The sequence below is a fragment of the Macrobrachium rosenbergii genome, chromosome 10 (genome assembly GCF_040412425.1).
Source record: "Macrobrachium rosenbergii isolate ZJJX-2024 chromosome 10, ASM4041242v1, whole genome shotgun sequence".
NCBI lineage: Eukaryota > Metazoa > Arthropoda > Malacostraca > Decapoda > Palaemonidae > Macrobrachium > Macrobrachium rosenbergii.
In genome coordinates this window covers 66,241,700-66,264,964 of record NC_089750.1, presented here as the reverse complement: position 1 = coordinate 66,264,964, position 23,265 = coordinate 66,241,700, and the positions used below count along the sequence as shown (strand labels likewise).

Here is a 23,265-nt window from a genome sequence, read left to right as displayed (position 1 = left end):
ATGGGCTCTAAAATTTCATTATGAGATGACCAGCAGTGGGGAAAGTGGCTATAGGGAGAAAGAACAAGCACTCACTGATGCTGACAGACCTCCCTGGCCCTGCTGGTGGGCCATGTGGCCCAACAATTGTGTATTTCAGTAATTGACAAAATATGTCTGCCACTAATCACTTTAAAGTTGCTTACAAAATGTTTGAATTCCTGCCACTAATCACTTAAAAGTGGCTTACAAAATGTTTGAATTCTTAGAAATTGATACATATATTTTAATAAGAGTAGAATGACAAGTAATGTGAAATTAATATTAAACAATGGAAATAAAGACAATGAGGATATCAAAATAAAAAACTCCCTCCTATAATTACTGATTTTATTCCACAACACTGGAAAAAATAGCTATACGGAGAAGAAACTTAACATGTGATCCTTATGTATTGCACATTCTTGAAAAAAAAAAAAATGCTCTACATACCTACTACAGTAATAGTATCCAATACTTATAAATGCTACAGATATCACAGAAGTGTGAGTTCATTCTTACGATAGCAATGCACTGCCATTTATGCTTGTAAATAGTTGCTATCACAAGAAATGACTCAAATGTGTAACGTTTTCTGTGGAAGCTAGAAACAAAGCACCTTTACTTAGAAGAGAAGCTACGACATCATTATATTATAAATGACTGGTTTGGCATTTCATTACTGATTTATCACTATTTTTCTAGGAAAAACATGCTTCAACATTAATTCAATCTGGCAATACAGTAGCCTAGTTTGTAATGTAAATTTTCAGAACAGAATTAATTAACTGGATACGTACCTACTTCTAAAGATAGCGCTATCTCCTTGCTTACTGGTGGTGAGATATAAGCCATCTTTAATAGAAGGTATCATCCCAAATAAAATCTGTTATGCAACTGTTCATGTTGCATAAACTAAATATAAACCAAACATGTTTTTCCAAGGACAATCAGTACACAGTATTACAATGCATTTTAAAATTTGAAGCAGCTATTGACAGATAAGGACATATACCAGAAAAATGAACAGCAGTTTTTTTTACGTGCCCTGTGTTTCTAAACTTACACATTTATTTGCATATTCCATTCGTAAAAAGTGTTTTCCTTATTTACCTTTTTCTTACTAAAATGCTAAGGCACACACAGCTATCATACAGAACTTGAAGGCATTTTCATAGCATGATAAACGTTGCTCATTACTACAGTTTCTATTAGCTAAATTCTTCAAGTAATGAATATTCACAGCAGGATAACCAGTGATAGACGTCAATGTAAGACTGATTCCCTAATGGATGTACAAGTCAAAATCCCATAATTTTTGTATTTTGTATTATCAGTAGTGAATATAAAAGTTCTCGAGGCTTTTTGTATAAGCATGATACTGCTGACTGTGTTTTCACAATATCTGTACTTTCTGGATACCAGTACAGATGTATTCACCTTGAAACTTGAAGCAGACTGTATAAAATTTAAGAGTGTTTCAAATTTGAGCTCTATATATAAAAAAGTGCCTGGTGCAGTAGATTGATAAGTTTTCCTGCATTAGCAACTGTCACTTCTATAGTTGGTAGGCAACCTTAATCATTCAACGTCACGTCGCTCGACTGACTTACGCCATTGACTCTCTAGCCTGACTGTGATCCACAGAATTGCATCATACCCCCTCACACATGATACATGGCTTAATCATTACAACCTTGAGATTTTATGGAATTGCAGAAAAACAAGTTTTTTGTTTAAGTGGGAATCACTTACCACACAAGATGAAAAGATAAGCACCAGAATTTCTGCTTAAAACAAGATACACTACAGTTCACCCCAATCATTCAGAATATCAAGACCCACCAAATTGAATTTTATGCTATGTTTTAAACTTATAAAGCACCTAGAGCCAAAGCTGGTTGTACTTTAGAACACACCATTATAAACAGGAAATGTTTTTGTTGATGAAAAAGGGTCCTTGAGTGTCATGACTATGACATTTCAAGTAAAAAAACTAATGCTGATCTCAATTTCCATTAAAATACCAAGGCTGTGATGGGCAGGTTAGGTTAGTTTTACAGTTGGGAAATAGACAGAGATCTCACAGACTGAGATGGTTTGGACCTGTGACAAGGGGAGTAAGTAAAGTACTAGTAGGAAAGTCCAAATAATCAATTAGGGTAAAAACCACAGATGAAAACCTAGGCCACATGGGAATTCGGGCAGAAAATCCAAGGCACCAAACAGAAGGGACTTGGGAACAAATTAACTTCTAACCACATAGTACAAGGAAAAATGCTGATGATAGAATTTGAGCTTTGTTCACCAAATGAGGTGCAGTTGACAAATGTTAACCAATTGTATATTAACTTTTGTCAGAAAAAAAGGCTTTATGTTATGGGAATTGAGATGACGAAAACTGGTATACCCCAAATTCTCCATCGAGTTTAACCATGAACAATTACATAAAACAAGCTCCATCTTGTTACTCTCATATCTGTTCTGCCAATAAACATTATGCCTAATATTAGGATCATTACCAATGAGGAACTGTCTAATAATTTATAAAAATGGCCACAATCTTTCTCCACAACTTCTATAAAACTATCTCAAGTGAAGAAAAATTTATATAAAACTTCTATTAAAACTGGGAATCCTATGCTACTTGCCAAGACAACAAAATGGAATAACTCTGAAGAAAAATTTATATAAAACTTCTAGTAAAACTGGGAATCCTGTGCTCCTTGCCAAGATATCATAATGGATAACTTCACCAAAGTTGCAAAAACAAAACCTACAGTGACTTGACATTACAACCTCAAGACTTCTAAATCTACAACCACTTTAATATCAGTGCACCATACACTAAAATTTTTAGTGCATGAACTTGTACTATTTATAGAACTTTAAAAACAAATGTTACTTCAATGGCTCCACAGTACATTATTCGTGGGAACTACTTTTAATTAATAGGAAAACTGGAATAGTTCTATGCTTTATGTTTATGAAAATACAGTTTCGACCTGTCTACCCAGAGTTGTTAGTGTTTCAAGAAAAGACATTGTAATTAATAAGGAATGTTTCCTATATAAGCCATATTCTACTACTTCTGTAGTAAATGCAAGTACAGTGTACAAGTTTTCAATAGTGGAAATAGATGTAAGGTGTAACAATAACTTACAGTTTCATTCATAACTTAAAAGTGAAATGTACTGTTATATCCTAAAGTATGTGTTTTCCTTTTTCATAACATTCAAGTTGGATGCAGAAGTGAAAGAATATTCTAAAGTTTATTAAAAAAGCTTAGCATCCATATTGATGGCAATAAATAAACCTATGCACTTCAGCTGTTAGAAAAAATATGACACTAACAACAACAACAACCTTTTGTTTTACAAGCACTTACATAGAAGGCCTTAGTTGCAACCTTACCTACAAGTATGGCACAAAAACTCAAAGCATTTTAGTCAATACCAAGCCTTAAAATATCATTATTCTCAAATATTTCAACCTTTGTTTCTTCAGCTTTTACTGTAGCTTGGGAGTCCAAAGTATTAGCAACCATGGCATTAGCAACTGTATATGTAGGGATGCTGATTTTGTTTCGCCAGTCAAATCCTCGTACTACAATCTGGAAGGATTACATGCAATGACAGGTCTCATATCTACAAGGAGACAAATTTATGCAGGCGTCCTTAAATTCCCCGTTTCATTCAAAGCAATATCCCATACAAGTCATCTAACAACTACTTTCCAAGCTGCAACAAAACTCCACTAGAGCCCTATCTATTTACAGGGATATTACTAATATTTACAGTTACAAACAATGGCCTATTAGGTTACTTATAATGCTCACTTCCAAAGTACCAGGTCAAACTATATATACTGTATATATATATATGTAAAGTTTTCTATTACTACAAATACTGGCTGCATTATGAAACCCAATCAACTACAAATACTGCCTGTATTCTGAAGCCTAATCAAAATACATTTTTGTTAACTTACCTGGGCAATCTTTTCCAATGGTCGGGATTCCTCTCGATCACACAACAAAAGTGCAGGTCGGTAGATAGAAAGACGGGGAAAGCCAACTTCCTTTACCAGATCCTCTGTTTCTCCTAAAATAAACATGGTCTATAGGCGTAAATAATATGCACACTCATGATAAAAGACAGCACGACTACAAAGTAAAACTCTTATTATGGGATAGGAATGAATCAAGTTTACTGGGGGCAAAACTGCAGAATAGTAGTGAATGCAAAGTTCATAAGAAATCACCCAACTATAAATTAAAAAAGACTATGATACTAAAGAACTCTGGCTGTAACTGTTCTGGGATAAAGATAATGGTTAATACTGTACTATACAAGAAATCAAATATTTACACAATTTTCTTATCAAATACATATAAACAAAGGGTCAACAAATCCCTTTTTTATTGGTCAGATTGCCCTGATACAGTATTTAGCAAGAGAGGGAATCCCATTATGGAAGCCTCATCTTTCACCTGCTGAAAATTTCAAGTGAAAGACTAAAAGATTATGTATAAAACAAATGAGAAGAGTAGAAGAGTTTTCATCAGATACAAGAAAATAATTTCTAATTCATAAACAAAGTATGTGATCGCAGAGAAAATGAGCAGCACTGTAAAAGTAGTTGACCATTTTACATGAGATCTAAGAGGCTTCCAAAGGATGTCTGTATGTGGTCCTAATAAACCACAAAGTACTCAAGAGTCCACATCAGAGTGGGTACTGGCAGTAACCACCCCTCTTAAAACCTGTGGAAAAGGTCCTGAAGATCTAGAAGCTTGCTCAAATTTCTGGAGAGCTTGAAGCACTAACTGAAATGGGGGCTGAGCACTTAAAGAGTAAAACAAAATTGTAACTGACTGCAAGTCAAGAGTACAGGTTTTTCATTTCAACTCTATGATAAAAAATTCTGCTGTCTAATTGTTGTTTTTTTTTTTGGTGTCTGAAAGAGCAAAATATGAACACCTTTTTAATGTAATCTCCTTTTTTACTTCTCTTCTCTCACACTTCTGATTTTCCTGTTTTTCATCAGTGATCTTCTCAAATCAACATCCCTCCATGCCTTTGCAAATAACTCATTCATGCACATCATACTTCCTCATTCACCTCACAGCCATTCTCTGTCATTTACATTCAGTTAACCATCCATTTACCTTTCTTCCTGGTCATTTAAATTCAAACACAAATTGTTTCTTTGTTGTCCATCAACCTAGACCTAAAGAGCATATTTCAAGGGATTCCCATAATTCAGGCAAGTTCATTGCCTCCAAGACACAGTTAGTACCTCTCAACCATACATTCTTTCATAATTCAACCTGTTATTTTTCTTAAAACTTTTAATGTGATCAAGAAACTTGCAAATTATGAATTTTTGTGATGACAATAACTTTCCAAATAATATTTTCTGGTAACTGCAGTACTGTACTAGGAATACTGGGGACTAGTGATTGGTTACTTTGTATATTTCACACTGAAATTCAAAATAGCAACTGTCGTAAACTTTCAGTATACTATTACAGTCGAAATTAACATAACAATAACCAAGGGCACTTGCAAAATAGTGCTTTTATATTTCATTCTTTTCACAAAAAGTGAAACTGTCCTGTGGCATATCTATTGTGAATTGAAATATTTGTATAGTATATAAAAATTCTTCAAGCAAAATGTCACTTGATGATAGTTTATACATGCAATGATTTCCTCGAGAAATTCTGACTAAACATTACAGTCAAAGTAAGTTAAGACAAAAAATCTGCCACCAGCTATAAGTGTCTCCCTTTTTATTATATTCTTACAGCAATGAAATATTTTGGGTTTCATACCCCCTTATCTTTAAGGATAAACTTTAGGTCTGCATCCTGTTAATCAAAAGTACTAAAGACATTGGTGAAATAAGTTAGGAGCACTACCCAGCAAGGGTTATTCAACAAAAAAAGACAACTCTAGACTTCATTCTTCAACTGATAATCGTCCTTGGTTAACACCGCACTTGTTGAGGGAAGTATGACGAGAGTAAAATACAAGGTTTGTATTGTACTTTGAGATCATGATGAGGCCAATGTATAATGCACACAACAAGATACAGTACTTACCTTTGGTCTTTGTATAAAGGAAAGTGGAGTTCTTATTAGCTCCCTGTGAAGAAATAAGATGAAAATGAGAACATCCTCCTTCCTTTAAGAACTTGGCCGACTGTGAAACATAATCTCGATCAACTCGGACAAACCCTTTAGCACCAGCTTTGCCTCTTGTTGTTCCTAAGCAACAGTAACCAACCTGCACAACCACCAAAGCTTAATTAAAAGTGCATAATACATAATTTTCAAATTATGTAATGATAAATAAATGTAAATGTGTATTTATATATACACTGTACTGTAGTCTATTGTTATATTGTACAAATGTCATCAATATTATAGTAAATATGAAAAATAGTTCAATATTTACCACCAATACAGATATGCATTCTTTAAAGTATGTTGCTAATTTCAGTAGTTAATCAATTCAGAATGACATAAGTAAATCTGTACATACTACAGTAGTCCTGTTTTAGGTTTCTAAGTTTCCTTCCTGTTCCTGGCCTTAAGCAGTTACAAAATCAAAATTACCTGAGCACCCTCAAAAGCTTCCTTGTGTTCATCAAGTTTTTCAAAATCTACAATCCTGTTTTCCACTTTTTCATCTTCAAGGTCTAATTTCCTTCTGCCAACAACGATGATTCTGGAAAATGCTGCATTCTTCAGCAATTCTTGCACAAGAGATTTTCCCACCTCACCAGTAGCCCCAAGGACCAGGGCTGTGATCCCTTCACTACTCATATTGTTTACCTCTGAAAAAGAAACACAGAAAGTACAGCATCCACAACAAAAATGTGCATAATAATATTCAGGTAAAAATGTTAAGAAATATGATTCAAAGCTAAACAAACATGAAAAAGGAGTAAAGTAACATTCTCATTCAGTGATCAAACTTCTCGTTTACCAGCGAGTACCAACTCCATTTTATGTATGTGTTGAGGACAAGCTTAATGACTGACAAAAAACTGAGAAAGTTTATTCTAATGGAAATGAAGATGGAAGGTTACGAAAATAAAGGTAAACAAAGAAGTGAATTCTGGAATTCAGAAGCAGAGGAGAAAAAATTACAAATTAGCAAATTAACCAAGAGACAGTTGACATTAGTAAGCATAGGAGGAAGTTACCTAGCAGTTATAACACAACCTAATTTACTGTTGTTGACACTCCAATCCAACAAGCAGCAGTCAAAGAGAATGAATTATTTCTAAAACAAATTCCTTCTTTTTACACAGATTCTCCAATCCCACACGACAAAAGGAAGAAGACCTGCTACTCCGGCAGGTTGGGGCACGTGCACCTGGTTCCACCATGTTCTGTGGTAAAAACCCTGAATTCTAGTGCAGGCTAGAAAATTTGCTTCAACCCAGTACGGTCAGAAGGAGGGCATTCACCCTCCTCCTGTCCCACCAATCACAACAAAGAAACCTATAATTAAATCTACTGCTGGGTTTGGCAACAATTTCAGCTGCAAAGAAGCCTCTCCTGATGAAGCTTTGCCTATTAATCTTATGTGTAAAAGCTGAGCACCTTGAGGTTTTAGTGAAACCTCTGAAATTAGGGCTTATGAAAAAATTTCCACTTGAGCAGGACATGGGAGACATCTAACAGGATAGCTATGAAGCATCTACAAGATGGGTGGTCCAGCCCTGACACAAGGTGTTTGTAAAATTAATCATCTTTCAAGCTGAAGGTACCAGATACCCTTAAAATGGGATGGTGTTGAATTTGCCACCACAGGAGATCTATGAGAAATTCCCCTAAAGAGACCATCACTTGCTGCTGGCAGCTGGAGCAACTGTGTCTGAAAGCTGCTGTGTGGAATCAACTTTCTATAATGACACTAGATGAATATCACATGCTTCCACTTTCTGGCTGAAATGATGCCTAAATCCAACAGCTGGGGGAAGTATTATTAAACCAGGGGTACTGTATAATGCAGGACTCATTCAAGATTAAGCAGTCTTGCAAAAAAAAAAAAAAAAAAAAAAATCTGAAGCCAATGAAAACCAATGCCACCTGTGGAAAACTTAGACCTCTTTTTTTTTTTATCTCTTACTACAGAGGTAAAAATTTCACTGAGTTGGAGACCAACCCTGGCAAATGGAACAAGTAAGGGTATGGGAATGTACTCAACCCTCACAAGTGATGAGGGTTGCTATCACAACTTGACACAGAAGAGCCAAAAATCTTAACTGTGAGGCCAGGGCACCTGAGTGGAGGCATAGTGAAAAAAGATCTATCTTAACTGTGAGGCCAGGGCACCTGAGTGGAGGCATAGTGAAAAAAGATCTAATGAAAGTAATACTGGGAAAAATCTTGCAGTACACAGCTGTTAAACACACAATTACTCTTCTATGTTTCCCATTTCCAACAAAAACACTTCACTAAATGAGGGGGGAAGACCATTCAGTATACATGATATACAACCACAAAACAATCCTAATGATGTATAAGCATAGTGAATTCCAAAGCCTTAACCTAGAACATGTAATAACACTGAAAGCGATCAATACTCCCTACAAAATGAGAAAATACATAGCCCAATATCTTCAACCCCTGGTGGGGTGTAAAAATATCATCACTGTGTTCTTGCATATCACAAAAGGAAGCTAAAAGGACAACTGCTACCTTGTAGACAGACTTTAGTCCTTGACTAAACAAACCCCCCATAAGTATGACTGACAACTGCATGTGCATGTGGTTGTCAGAAAACCTTAGCTGAATTTTTAAACCATGGCAGATGCATTATGGAAGACTGATAAAAGTTCTTGGAGAAGACACATCTTCTCCAGGTAAATGACCCCTTCAATTAGGGACAGCAGCCGTGACGGAGACATACAGTAGTACAACGTCTACTTCTAGCAAAAAATTAAATAAATGATATGCATACTAATAATCCCAAACAAACCAAACTGACAGTCCTAAAAAAAAAAATGAATAGCAGTTAACAGATCTTTTCTTTAGGGACTGGCATATCTGAGGCTTTGTGCAGATGCATGAAGAGATTATGTAAAAGCAAGGATAAGCAATCTCCTCCCCCATGTCATTACGTACTAAATTTGGTTACTAAAATCTATGGTTATGGTGAGCATGTTCCAGTTTAAGCCTGGAGGAAGTAACAAGGCAAATTAATTCACCTGCAAAAGGTCCCTTTTCTCCAAAAGAGTCACATTCTTATCTCTCTCAAAATCTAATTACTAGCTGCAAGTCACAAACCCCACCTTTTGGTAACATTTTTTGTTACAATTCTAAGTAAAATACTTTTCATATTCCTGCTTACAAACAAAATTGACAAATCAAACCAAAAACATCCTCACTGGCAGAAGTAATGCTGTCCCTTACTTACTTATCATATTTGCTTTACGTTTTGTCATTCCAGTGTCATGCTGCATGAAAATGTAAATGAATAAGGTCAGTTATAAAATGACAACATAAATACTGTAAACACTGGTAAACATTCAGTCAACAACCTAAAAAGGTACTCAAAAGTAATAAATTTTTGTTTGAAGGAACTATCAATTATTGTGTTTAGGAACTATCAATTATTGTGTTTAACATGTTCAAAACAACCAACTTTTAGTTCATTGGTATGAAAACCATTGTTTTTTAATGAATCTTACTGAACTACACCCCATAATAAAAAAAACATAGTTAAACAAGACCAATGAGCCACATTTTTATATTTTCACAGGACTCACCCAAAAGATTTACACAAATGAGAAGTTACAGAAGTTGGACATCTGAGTAGGAACAGATTGGAGAGAACTGAAAACTAAAAGGCAAAAAGCAATGCTGCTACGAATCTCCAATAGTCTCTACAGTGTGCTAGACAGAGTACAAGTGGCACCAACCTAAAGGATATCTAATACCAAACTATAGGTTAATGGTGATAGCCAAAGAATTTTTGTTTCATTTGATATTTGATATTCCTGACTGCTCTCTGAGTTCCTGGCATCACAATTTCACACACACTGTATTTATGAAGATGACTTTACTCGTTTACACATAATTGGGAGATGGCAACTAAAAACTGATTTTCTACACTATTTTTGGAGACCAGGATATTTCAAGATATTGGACTTTAGCAGTCACGCTGAATTTGTTTTGGACAAACGACTTTTCATTACTCTTGCCAGCTAACATGACAACTGGTAGTCTTACAATTTGTAAAGACCAAAGGATATGCCAAACTTTACAAAAATGTTTAAAAGGCTAAGGAAGTGTAAGGAGATAGTCTACATAAATATGCAGAATAAGATCTATATCAAAAAGATCTGTGTAGGTGAATAGGATGTGTGTCTACTTGTGAAGAGCTCTGCATAAGGTACGAATGTAACCTGAACTGTCCACTTACGAAGTGGTGGATGAGGAGTACATTTAAAGAAGGCTGAGAGAGAGTCCAGGGAGAACAAAGCCCCCACCCCATTTTCCTGTCAGACATGGTTCCGTAAATGAAGATAAGTAGGCTAAGAAGGAGGTTTCAGGGGGGATGCTACTACCTACGTGAGGTTAGGTTAAGTTACGATTCATTCCTTTTTTAGCAACATTTGGCCCTTTTTCCTTTTGAGGGTTAAAGGGAGGTCAAGGTAAGATTCTGTATCCTTGATGAGGTAAGGTTAAGTCACAATATTTTACTTTTTGACTAGGCTTAAGAAGCATTTGACTTTTTTTTCTTGTACTAATGTATAGCATATATTTTCCCCATCTCTTCTGTGACTCAATAGCTACTGGGAAGGTATGGGTGAGGTACAACAAAATTTAAGAGGTCTGTCTCAATAATAGGCTAATTAGTCTGTCAATATAACACTTGTCACAATAATGACTATCAAGATTAAATCTTACTTAAACCTTAATTAAAAAACACAATGTACTTACAAAATAACAAAAATTAAACCTTACATTAACAAAAGGCACTTTTCTACAGCCTATGCAATCCACGAGGAGGGCGAGGCTCTAAGCCTATTTGCACAAGCCTAACGCATTCGAACAATGATAAATGATTTTGGTTCGTAGGACTGGAGCCATAAATATAACCATAACAACTCTGTAATGTAATAAAAATCAGCTACCACGCCTTGGCTAATCAATAAAAGTTAGGCAAAGTCCAAACCTTACGTCAACCTACGTCTGCGACAACAGAGGTGCCCATCCATGAGAGCAGTTGCTGTAGATTACTAAAGTTCACTCAGTCTTATGTACTTATTCAGAGTATGAGGGATTAATAAAATACTTTAGATAAGATAAAGACCAGGTTATGTTCAAAGGTCAAGGTTGTAGTTACCTAGCAGACGTTTCGTTTGGGCACGAGATAATGAATTCCGACGCTAGCTCTTGGCTTACTAAAGGTAAGCAATTTGCGATTCGGGAACATAAATAAAGACGAAATTTCAACGCCCCTCCTCGTATTCAGTGTCCGAGAGATAAGAAAATCAATTTTAGTTCCCTTCTGTATATTTTGCATATTTAAACAATTATCAAGCATATTTGTGAAGTCACATGTTGATATTAAAAATTTGAACGTCCTTTGTCTAATATTGCACGGCATTTTGAATTATAATCACCTTTTGTACCAATCCTATCCTCCAAAAAGGGCGGTATTTGCGATAGTCATCATTGCACGGCAGGTAATTATTCAGAGCATGTTCCTCTTGAATTAGGTTGTCTCAAGTATGGTTATTCAAAAATAAATATAAAATATCTTGTAAAACTATATACCTTAATGATTCTTCCAAAAATCACATCAACTTGGACTTGCCACTTTTATCAAATTGGATTACTTACCGATAAAAATTTAATATAAAATCATGAGAGCAGTTTATCAAATGACAGACACTTACCTTTTACAACAACTAGTTGCCTATGCGCACAGGTAAATATACTCTGTAATAAATTCCACGCTTGTTCTTGCCTGGACCCTGTAACAAGGTACCTTGATCAGGGCTTTGGAACGGTAGCCTACTTAGGCTAAGGACTTGTCATTTCAACCTTCTGTTATAAGAAAATCATAATGGATGTCACACGCTCACACATATGGTGAACAGGTGTATTCTCTCTCTCTCTCTCTCTCTCTCTCTCTCTCTCTCTCTCTCTCTCTCTCTCTCTCTCTCTCTCTCTCTCTCTCTCTCTCTCTCATCCAGGATACCTGTGTTGACAACGTAAACAATGAATTGCAATTCGACGTTTTGGGTCATAAGTGAGAGAGAGAGAGAGAGAGAGAGAGAGAGAGAGAGAGAGAGAGAGAGAGAGAGAGAGAGAGAGAGAGAGAGAGAGAGAGAGAGAGAAAGATAATTAAATGTATACCATTAGAACGGGAGGGCTTCGACGAGATCATTCTCACCTGGCTGGGTGTAGTAGCAAAACGACGTTACAAAACTTACTGGGAAGATCCAGCTCTAACACCAATTTTGTATACCATGGAGGGTTTGAAGCAAACTAGACTGAGAAAAAAATCGCATCTTATGAATAAATGACAGCTATTTATGTATAGCAATTCTAAAACTTACATGGAGTCATGCATGCAAAACTATGATATCCAAAACATGAGGATCATTCACTGGAGAATCATAAAAATGTATCTAAAGCATATCCTGAATACAGATGAAACTGGTGTCCTTTATGAATTAGGCTATCAATAAATCAGTTTGAGGAAAAAAAAAAAAGACAGCGTAAAATGACTGGATATTAACTTGAAAAAATAAGACAATGGAAAAAACACCAGTCACAAATTCAATGAATAAATGAGTCTCAAAACAACAGAAAAAAAAAACAAACGAGATGGAAGGGAAAGCATTCTCATTCATCTATACAAAATTCAAACAGTATATTGAAAACGTAAACTGTCAGGTTACGATAAAACATGAAAGTCAAACGCATGACTAGACTAAACCTAATAGACCCTAATAAAAAGAACAGAAACGTTTATTGTGTGATGAAGGAAATGAAGATTTAAAACTTTTCCTGTTGTATTGCCCAGAGGGCAATGAAGTAAGGAGTAAGCACAAATTTATTCATAACCATACTAGTATAACAGAAAAAAGACCTTTGTTTGTATTCTTATATTGCAGAAGAAACTAGAATATCTGTGGGGAATCAAAAGTGAAAATTACACAGGCACAAGCTCACGTAAGAGCAACTTAGAGACTGGGAGGAGCTGTTACCAGAGGAATAACCTCCCTCCTACTACCACTACTACTACGCGTACTAAGCTTATTAGTGGATGAAGCGGCTTACCCCTATGGTGGTATTCTGGTGCCCAATTAACGTCACTGGGTAATCGTAACCAGAAAGAGCATGGAAATGCACGTTGTAATCGGACTCCTTTTCATTGTAATTTCTGCAGTGCAATGCGGAGACATTGAAGAGGAAAAGTACGGAGTAATTTATGCCACAGACTGTGAAGGTAAGTACTCTTAACCTACGTTAGTTTTTCCTCCGTTTGAATTTCTGGACATTTCCAAAACTTACAGAAGTCTAACCGAGTAGTACCTATAATGTAGGTCTATCTTCGTCTATGTCAAAGCTTTCAAAACACCGAAACACGAAATGTCTACAGCCAAAGGCTTCATAGGTATTCAAATGGCACTAGTTATCGGTGAAAATTAGGTATAGACTAATGTCATGGGATGATAAACGGTAAAACTTGAGCTTAGTTGTGCGGCCTGATTCCCGCCAGGCGTCAACTGGGGCAAGTTTCTCATACATAAATAGAACTAACTTTTCCTATAATGCCAGGTCCTGACCTAACCAGATCTTACTTACCTAACCTCACTTAGGGCGACGTGCCCTGACCTGGCCCTGGGAGGGCAAAGAAGGGTGGTAACCTTCCTGTTTGGCAACTGGTGGGAACCAGGTCGCGCAACTAAACTCAAGGTTTACCCTCTCATTTTTTAATTCACGTAAGGAAAAATTCTGATGATTTTCATCAATTAAGAACTGAATAATTCACTAGTACAATTCCCTCTTTTATGTCGAACCACTCGCGTTCCCATTTATGTGTTTTAACTCTCATTTCACTTTTGTGGAAAGAAATGTGGAAAATTTTCAACAAATTATAATTTACCATACATCCTCAACACCCCATTCTGTATCTCTGTTAACTCTGCTGGTATCATAAGTTTTTTCTGGGTCCATGCACGTAACATACAGCCTATTCCCTTTACTGTCAAACCTGTCACATAATTGTTCATGACAAAAATTGATCCTCTATTCCACCACTATGAACTATTATATTATGTAATGTTAGGCCCCTATAATTGTTACAGTCTTCCCTATTACTACAGTAACTCCTGTATCATTCTTACTACATCCAGGAGGGTTGCAAATACATCCAGAGAGTAATTATGGGAGTAGTGACAAGGCTACCCAAAAATCCTGCTGTTATCTGGGGTAGCTTATGAAAATATACACCAACTTGAAAAACTGTTTGGAATCCAAAGAAATAGGAATTATTCATGTTGTATTTTTGTAATACAGTACAGTGTATTAAACACAAAAACCAAAAGATGAAACACTTTACCAAGCAAAGTGTGTCATTCACAAATCCAGTCACAGTAGCCTAGCCTGCCCATACTACTTATTCATGGTCAAGTAGCTAATCATCAAACAAGGAAATCCAGAGGGTATAGTCTTGTATGTAATGTATGTGTTTATGTATAATGAATGCTGTATATGTAAAAGTGTAAAAATAAAATGAAACAATCACCAGATTACCTGTAATGGTATACAATAGCGAACCTGTAAATGTATGCCTCTGCACTTCATGTTTGCCAGACTTCCTTGTTATTTACATTGTCTGTGGGTACTGTTTTCTAAGTACAGTACAGTGCATATGATACATAGTTAGGCTAAATCCTTAGCCAATTGTATGTGCTATACAGTACTGTACATAGTATAGATTTTATCCTACAGCACTGACTAAAAAACAACAGTAATACAATAAGACTGTATATAGCAAAACTTGAATGATTGTACCATATAACATTTCTCTGTCTGTCTGGTTAATGCCCAACTGATAACTTTCAGTAGAGCAGAGGACATACTACAGTTGAGAGAGCGAGCTGTTGGACTAAGGCAGATTCAGTGGGCAAATTCATCAACACCCACACCCTCTTCCACATCAGTAAGCCATTTGGTACACAATATTCTGGTTGGGTCAGTTAGCATACTTACAGTGATCAGCTAATGTGTCTGGCTGAGCAGAGGCATTTTGTGCTCTCCTTATACAATAGAACTTCCAGTGTACACACACACTCACAAACACACACACACACACACACACACACACACACACACACACACACACACACACACACACACTGGTCAGCTATTCACACATAAACTTTCAACCACTGTATTGCATTGTCTTTCTATTCTTCAGCCTCTTAATTTTTCTCCCAACATCCTTAACAGGCACTTCCACCAGCATTCTGAAACTTACACTAATCCCTTCCACTCATATGTCATTCACCTGTGTCCCTCTTTTATCCTCCCCATTCAGCAGATCATTTTTTCCTCTCTGACTTTGTAGCAAAGACTCAATAGCCTGTTAATGCAGATGATTTTATGAATGTTTCCTCCACCTTTCCCAGGTGGACATGATAGACATTGACAGATTGTTCATTGTCGGAGCATTAAGAAGATACATACTGGCACCAGCCCTGCTAGATCTCACACTCAATGTTTGTTGCTTTTTCAGCTCCCAATTATTCAGTTGTCAAGGACGCTATCACCATTTGGCAGAGAAGGCTTTCCTATCTCCAAAGTACAGGCTCATAAGGGTCACTCTGTAACTAATTGTATTCTCATCATTGTTAATGCCTTCAGGACTGTGCATTGTAGAGGGGCCTTGTGAAATTCTGCCATTCTTGTCTTTCCTAGGTTTCATGTTCTAGGCTTTGTGTTCCACAAAGCTTCACTCATCTCCAGCCTACTGTCTCATGGGTCTCATCCAAGTAGGTCTGGGTTTATCCTTTTTATTCAGATAGTATTTGGATATGGCAAATCAACTGCACTTTGAGGTAAATATTCCATTTTACCTTCTCCTAGGTCAGGGATGTTTCACTTAGCCTAAATACCCCTTTATATTGTTTCTTGGCTTGGCCCCAAGGTGGATAATAGCCCTATGGCTAGGTAGTCAAATACTGTACCTTTTGAATCTTTTACTTTGACTCATTCCTTTTCTTCCATTTTATTGTTTTCCATATGTATGATTGGCTGTCTTTTCTCCTCCAGGGCTTCCTAGGTGGGTACATATACTTCCAGGAATATGTACTTTCATATTTGGCCTTATGCTGAGGTTTGGCCCCCTTCCTTTCCTCCATTTGGAGTAGGTGTATTGTTCTTGGAGGAAAGCTTCATACAGGTGGGGTTAGGTGGAGTGTTTCTCATGTAAAAATGTGGATGGATGGTTGGTGTTTCAAAGTCAAAGCTTAAGGCTATCTAAGAGAGTGGTTTGAATGTGTAAAACATAAAAATTTTTGTAAGAAGTTTTGTTTGTTTCACAATGAACCCATATTTGTACTTAGTCCATTTCTTGCAGCAGAAAAGAATTTTTATAACTACCTTTTTCTAGAATTTTGCATTTCATTGCGTACAAATTTCAGGTAATTTTTTATTATGATTACCTAATATATGACACCAGAGATGGATAGTTTTCATGTAGGATGATAGCAAGTTCAATACTACCAAGTGAATAGGTAGTGGTCTCAGTGGCGTTACTGTTTTGTTAAGACTTCTTTCCCAGCTGCTTGACTGTAGGTAAGGTACTGTATTGTAATTCAGTACTTTATTAGACAAGAAACTATCGGTAAATCTTAAAAGGAAAAATGTTCTTGCCGAAACTTACAGGTTTTTTCTCTTCTTCCAGTATGTAAACTTGTCACGAAAGAGGTTTCTGAAAGACTGCAGTCAACTGACTCCTCTGATGTAATTGAAACAGGATACAGCATTGATGGTAAAAAGAAGAAAACTAAATATAATAAATCGTGAGTAGTTTTTTTTGTCTCGTTTTTGTCAATTTTAAGGTGATAACCATTGTTTAGTTTGCCCCTTATGAATTCTAGTACTTTTTATACAGTATTTAAACTCTTAGGCATTTTATGATAGTTAAAATAGTTTTGCTGTTATATATGTAGTGTGGTTGACCGTACAATAGCTATTCCTTTTTGTTAAATCATGAATATGTATCATAACTTTGGCTGACTGATTGGTATGTATAAAGATGACTGGGTGCAAGAATATGTTGAAAGGATATTAACAAGGACTTAATCAGACCAGATTCAAATTCAGGCAGTGCACAAGATTTAAGAGAAACAAGAACACAGCAGAGTTCTGATTAATTAAAGGAAATATTTGGTGTAAGAATGTTAATGGCGAATAAATTAGATTGAATTTCATCAAAGGAACTGAAGGATATTTTCTGGCAATGTATGGATATACAGTGTACAGCACTAATGGAGTGTTTCCTCAATCTCTCTTGGAGCAGAAATGGCATTGCAAAATTTATGCTCATAGAAAGTACTTTCACAGAATTATTAACAAGAAAAATGTTACGGGTGTTCCATATTATGAAGAATATAGCCTGTGTCTTTAAAAATAATTGGAAAAATATATCAGGATTCATACCCTACCAATTGTTGAGGTTTCGTAGGTAATTTTGATTATGAGTTAAAAATACCTTGTATCAAGAAAATTTATTCAGGATTACTGATATGTGGAAGAGAAATAAAGTATTATTTATTATTAAGAAGTACAGTATACCATCATGTTATCCCTTGCAGTGTTGCTTGTTGATGAGGAGGAGCAAATACTATACTGTATGCTGTAATGCAGTGAAAAATGTATAAGTACTGTATATATAAGAAAATCATGAATCTATGAAACTAGATGCACCTGAACTTTGTCTTTAGTTACGTGGTTATTTCTTTTTATTGCTGTATTTTTGACTCAGTGATTGATTCAAGATAGCCCTTGATTTCCCCTATGTACTATTGTGGCCCATCATTTTTGAGAACAAAGGCAAAGCTTCTTTGATAGATCAGAGTATTTTTTTGTGCTTGAATTGTTTTCTTTATCCTTTTTTTTTAATCCTTTTAAGGGTACATATTAGTTAACTGGAGAAGTTAACTACTGTTGAGTGTTAACTCATTCCAGTCGAAGAATGTTCTTATGTGGAAATAGAGAAAAGCTGATAAAGTATTTGCACGCAGGGCCAAAAGTATGTTATTGTCCCTCTTCCAGACAAAAGACTATCACCTAAGGCCATTTGCATACAAACCTAGGTAAGAACTGTAGAGACTCTACCTCCCATGGGCTAGCCAGTAATTCTGTAGATATAAGCACCTTATTTAGTGGCAAGATAAACCAGGGAAGCTAATAAATGGGACGAATGTAGCTTGTTTTGACTGAAGTATATTCTTCTTCTGCCCATTTAATGCATCCACAACTGTGACAGATGTTCAGGGTATGAGATGCGAGCAACCCTTAGTTTTACCCACGTTTTTGTGGTCTAACTCATTTGAACTCTTTCACATAGCTAGAACTACCTACATCCATCTCTTGGTCACCTAAGAATTTGTTCTCTTCTGCTTCACATCTACTCATATTCAAAACCTTAAAACTGGATACGTTATTTTTCTCTGTTTCTCTCGCTTCCAGCATACCTTACTGAAACCAGTTTATATCTTCAGGTAAATTGTATTTAAGGGTGTTCCTGAATTTTAAGTCAATATTGATGGATTGTTTTGATTTCCTTTAATTTTGCTTGTGAAGTGTTAATAATCTCTCAGTGATCAAATGTTAATTCTTTGTGTACACCCTTTTAAGAACTCCAGATGAGTTTTATGAAATACTGTGCTTGGGTTGTTTTATTGTTGAATTCAGACTAGCCTTGAAGACTTTCTATTTTAAATAGCCATAATCAAGTGAATATTTAAGTTTCCAAGCTTTTTATTAGCCGTGGCTTACCTGTGTGGTTTTAGTGCGTGTCTGCACTTCATTTATTTATGCACGTTTTAGTACTTTTTCATTCATTTACTGTCATTAGTTATTAATACGTTATAAAGCACTGACATCAGTTCACTTTTTGTGAACTGAATTGTACATAAAGAAATTCGAATTGTTATGAGTTCTACGTCTTCCTTTTCCTACAGAGAGCTACGATTAGTTGAAACTTTGGAAGAAGTTTGCAATGGAATGCTCGATTACAGGATACACAAGGAGAGAAAGGACTCCACAAGATTTGCTAAGAAAATGAGTCAGACATTTCAAACTTTACATAACCTTGTGTAAGTAAATAGCATATACTGGTAATGGACAAAGAAAGCCTTGTCTCAGCTTTTGTATGTAAATCTCACAAGACTGATATCCAATAATTGTAAATTTTGTTACATTATCCATTTTTATTGTAAATGTGAGGTTCCTTATCTAATCTCAGTTAGTTATCGTCTGTCAAATTGTTATTGTACAGTAATTAGTTTAATAACCAGACTAACAGTTGTTTCAGATAATTAGATATGTGAAATAAACTTGAAATTTCAGGAACAAAGGAGTAAAAGTTGATTTAGGAATGCCATATGAGCTTTGGGATGAACCCTCGGCTGAAATTTCTCACCTTAAAACTCAGGTTAGTTAATAGTACTGTATTTGGTAGTCACTAGAGGAGTAATGCTGTAAATACAATCGTTTTTGTGTTAAAGATTTTTTCTTTAGTGTTAAAGATGCATTAGTGAATATATAACTTCTTGTTTTAATTTAATGAAGTTAACTTGTAGTTTTGGTGGAAAATTAAGATGCATTAAGAAGTCTGTTTTTACTGTAAATTAATTATCTTTTTTATTTTGCACCTTTTCAAGTGCGAGAGGTTTATAGAAGACCATGAAGATCGTATATCAGACTGGTACTTTGGAAAGCAGAAAAATCCTCTAAAGGAGTCTGTATGTAAGAAAGTGCTTCGAGATAAAAAGTGTCTAGATGAGCCCAATGGAGAAGATATTGAAGTTGAACCTGAGGCTGACTCTGAAACACAAGGCAAGAGAAGTAGGAAAGGGGATATGGGAAAGTCTGACAAAAGTGAACTATAGATTCATTCTTATATGACATATAAAATAAGTTGTTATTTTGTGGTAGTCGTTTTTAGGTAGTCTTTTTGATTAATAAAGTGTTGAAACAGAGAAATGAATAGGCTATATCCTGTCATCTTTCTGCTGTTCACAGGAAACTGGTAAATGCTTAGAGACTGCACATAACTAGTTTATTGCAGTTGTTTTGTTTTGCTCATCAGAGGTCACTAATTTTAATAGCCTAATGCTTTCATTTCTTAGTGTTAGTTTTAATTTATTTCTCATCCCCTAAATAGGACAGTACAGCATGCATGGTCTAGATGCATCAAAGACGTATCCTGGCCGAAAGCATGTTTATTGTTAGTTATTTCAAGAGCAAGATTTTGTTTCCTCTACTTTGCAATAGCACTCCAAAATGTTCAGTTTGCATTTACTTTGTAATGTCAAAATATTTCCATACATTAATGCAAACCATTATTAGATATAAGCCTTACCTCCTGTTGACTGTTGCACAAAGCTAGTAACAATTATTATTCAGATGATATAGCACTAGACAACCTGCTGTCTTGTACTTTTGTGTTTCATGAGGATGATTTTGTGCATTAACATTATAAATGGGAACTTTCATTTAAAGTATTGCCCTTCTTTGCTCTGTTGTTGATTACTGTTTTCACCTTTTCGTTGTGATGAAGGTGATTAGAATCGGAGGTTTTAAATTATTTCAGGGTATTCATTCTTCCTCATTGTTTTTATACATTTTAATCTTTGTTTAGCATGAAACTACCTTCAACAATGAACTAGGTTAAGTAATATTCCCCCCTTTGGTTAAAATACTAAATGGAAATTAATATCAATATATAGTTCACCTTACATACTTCCTTACATATGTACCACTGGTTTACATGAATTGAATATAGTGAATACAGTACAGTTGTAACCACCCTACCACCTATTGAGTATTACCATGTTACGTAAGAAATGTACAGTGTGCTGACGCGCATACAGTTGTCCACAACATTTTCTCTCACACGGGAAATGGGAAATTCAGCACTGTTGAAACAGTAACATAGTATTTGAACTCATAAGTACAATAAGGGTAATGTATTGTATTTTATTACCTCATAATAGATATTCAAGAGCTCCTGCCAAAGAGTATGTACACCCTTGTGACTTGCATTCATACAACAAGTATTTACTACCAAGAGCATGTTCATTTGTACTGTAATAGGCACCAGCAGATGAGGTTCACATTAAATTGAGGTTTTTTAATTCAAAGTATTAGAATAAAAGAAATTTTATATCTTTGTCAGCTGTGTAATATAGGAAACAAAAATAATAACCCTTCGAGATTCCTTCAATGTCAAATGATGTCATCCTCTTCCAAACTGCTGCGATTCCGCTAGTGCAAAGTGACCTCATCCAATGAAAATTTCTGGTAACCATGATATTTTGATGCTTTTTTGTTTTATACCTTTGAACTTGCTACTGTTCAGATACTCACCTTCAAAATGATAGGAAAACCAACTTGATACCATGTAGTGAAAAATGAAATTACTGTTAATAAAAGGATATTGCTTTGTCCATAAATGGTCAATATGCGATTGCCACAGACAAAATTTTGGAACACTCCAAAATCTAAATGGGTTAATTTTACTGGCTCTGACATTTTGAATTTTGTAAGTGTTAGTGCAAGAGCATTTATAGTTTTAAGTTTTAATCTTCATTATAACAATGAAGTAGCATCACCTTTGGTCACAATGGTTAGAGATTCATTGCACATCCCATTGTCAAGATTGGGAGGGCTTGAGAAAGTAATGTATTATTCTGTGCACAGCTTAAGCACTCAGACTGTATGGGGTTTCGGGGTTCTCATTCCCAGGCAAATGAGAGGTCACGTGCAATGCAATCTTATTTGTGTATTATCTGTAAAAATCTACTGTAGGAGAAACTCCTACAATAAGATCCTTTGTACCAGCAGCGGTTTCATACTAAAACCTAATGAATACAGTTGTAACTTTGTATATTGTTAAATTGATGTAACATTTCATTTTCACCTATTTTTATATCATCTGGCAGTTTGACATTAAACTTTTAGTACCCTATAATGAATTTTGTTATACAGTATTTTGACAGTGTCAGGCAGCATGTGGGGATGCAACATTTTCATTAAAGTGGAAGTGATGGCTGTATTGATGTTAAGTATGATTGATGGAGACAATTATTTCATAGTGCAACTGCAAGATTTTCCTCCTGTTACACCTTTCAAACCTACCTACACTCAATTTCCTTTCCAGTGCTGAATGACCTCATAGGTCCTAGTGCTTGGCCTTTGGCATAAACTATATATTCCAATTGACAGAAAGTACTTTAAATGTCACATGTAGGTTATTATTACAGTATTTTACTTTAGTTTTAGGACCACAGAGCCACTTTTTTAAAGTTCTAGGGTTTGGGCGAATTGAGTAATGAAGTTGAAGTTAGAAGGCCATTTGTAGCAACTGAGCTAATATATCTTGGCATCATGTGATGAATGACATCTGGTGTACCCTGGTTACTCCTAATTTATAAGTTTTAGAGAGTTACAAGTGTCAAGTATTGATGTTTTCTCCTTTGGAAAAAAAAAAAAAAAAAAAAAAGTGATTGGTTACGTGCACTCCTTTTCTTGGCAAAATACAGCCTTGCCGAGTACATACATTATCTCACTTTACAATGAGGACATTTTATGAATAATTTCTGTGGAATGTTCCAGCCATTATTTTTTCTTAGTATTCCTTTTAGGTCAGTGAAGCTTCACTAATATTTTAATTTTGAGAGCATCTGCTTTCATGCGAATCTGGTTACTGATACTACCTTTAATTTATCTGTCACAAGGTATGTTTCTACAAGGATTAACAAAAAACCACTTTAGTTTGGAGGAGACAAATCTTTTCACCATGTACCGTACTTTTCCCACATTGGCAAGATGTTGCCAACATTATGGTGGAAATGAATGGTAGAGATGGTAGGCAAGATTTATACTTTCAGAGGTTCCTCATAAGGCATTTGCAAAGTTTACAAAATCCTTTGTATCAAACTTAATAGGTTTGTGCTACTGGA

General features: G+C 35.6%; 2 protein-coding genes across 8 annotated transcripts; one reads left to right on the top strand and one right to left on the bottom strand.

Annotated features, from left to right (window-relative positions):
• Positions 1–352: 352 nt before the first annotated feature.
• LOC136842749 (oxidoreductase HTATIP2-like) lies at positions 353–12,130 on the bottom strand. Of its 7 annotated transcripts, XM_067110499.1 has the most exons (6): positions 11,394–11,534; positions 9,459–9,498; positions 6,644–6,864; positions 6,128–6,311; positions 4,009–4,121; positions 353–3,631 (listed from the first exon to the last, which is right to left on the bottom strand). In XM_067110499.1, the coding sequence occupies exons 2-6, from the start codon at positions 9,484–9,486 to the stop codon at positions 3,464–3,466; spliced, it is 714 nt and encodes a 237-aa protein (XP_066966600.1). In that variant the 5' UTR covers positions 9,487–9,498; positions 11,394–11,534; the 3' UTR covers positions 353–3,463. The 7 variants fall into 7 exon arrangements, with proteins under 7 accessions (XP_066966600.1, XP_066966606.1, XP_066966601.1 ...); XM_067110505.1 differs by lacking the exons at positions 9,459–9,498; positions 11,394–11,534 and adding an exon at positions 11,950–12,130; XM_067110500.1 differs by lacking the exon at positions 9,459–9,498.
• A 1,030-nt stretch (positions 12,131–13,160) lies between these two features.
• CNPYb (protein canopy b) lies at positions 13,161–22,271 on the top strand. Its single transcript, XM_067110497.1, has 5 exons — positions 13,161–13,511; positions 16,977–17,094; positions 19,261–19,395; positions 19,649–19,733; positions 19,963–22,271. Exons 1-5 carry the CDS (start codon positions 13,403–13,405, stop codon positions 20,188–20,190), a joined length of 675 nt encoding a protein of 224 aa, XP_066966598.1. The 5' UTR covers positions 13,161–13,402; the 3' UTR covers positions 20,191–22,271.
• Positions 22,272–23,265: the final 994 nt, after the last annotated feature.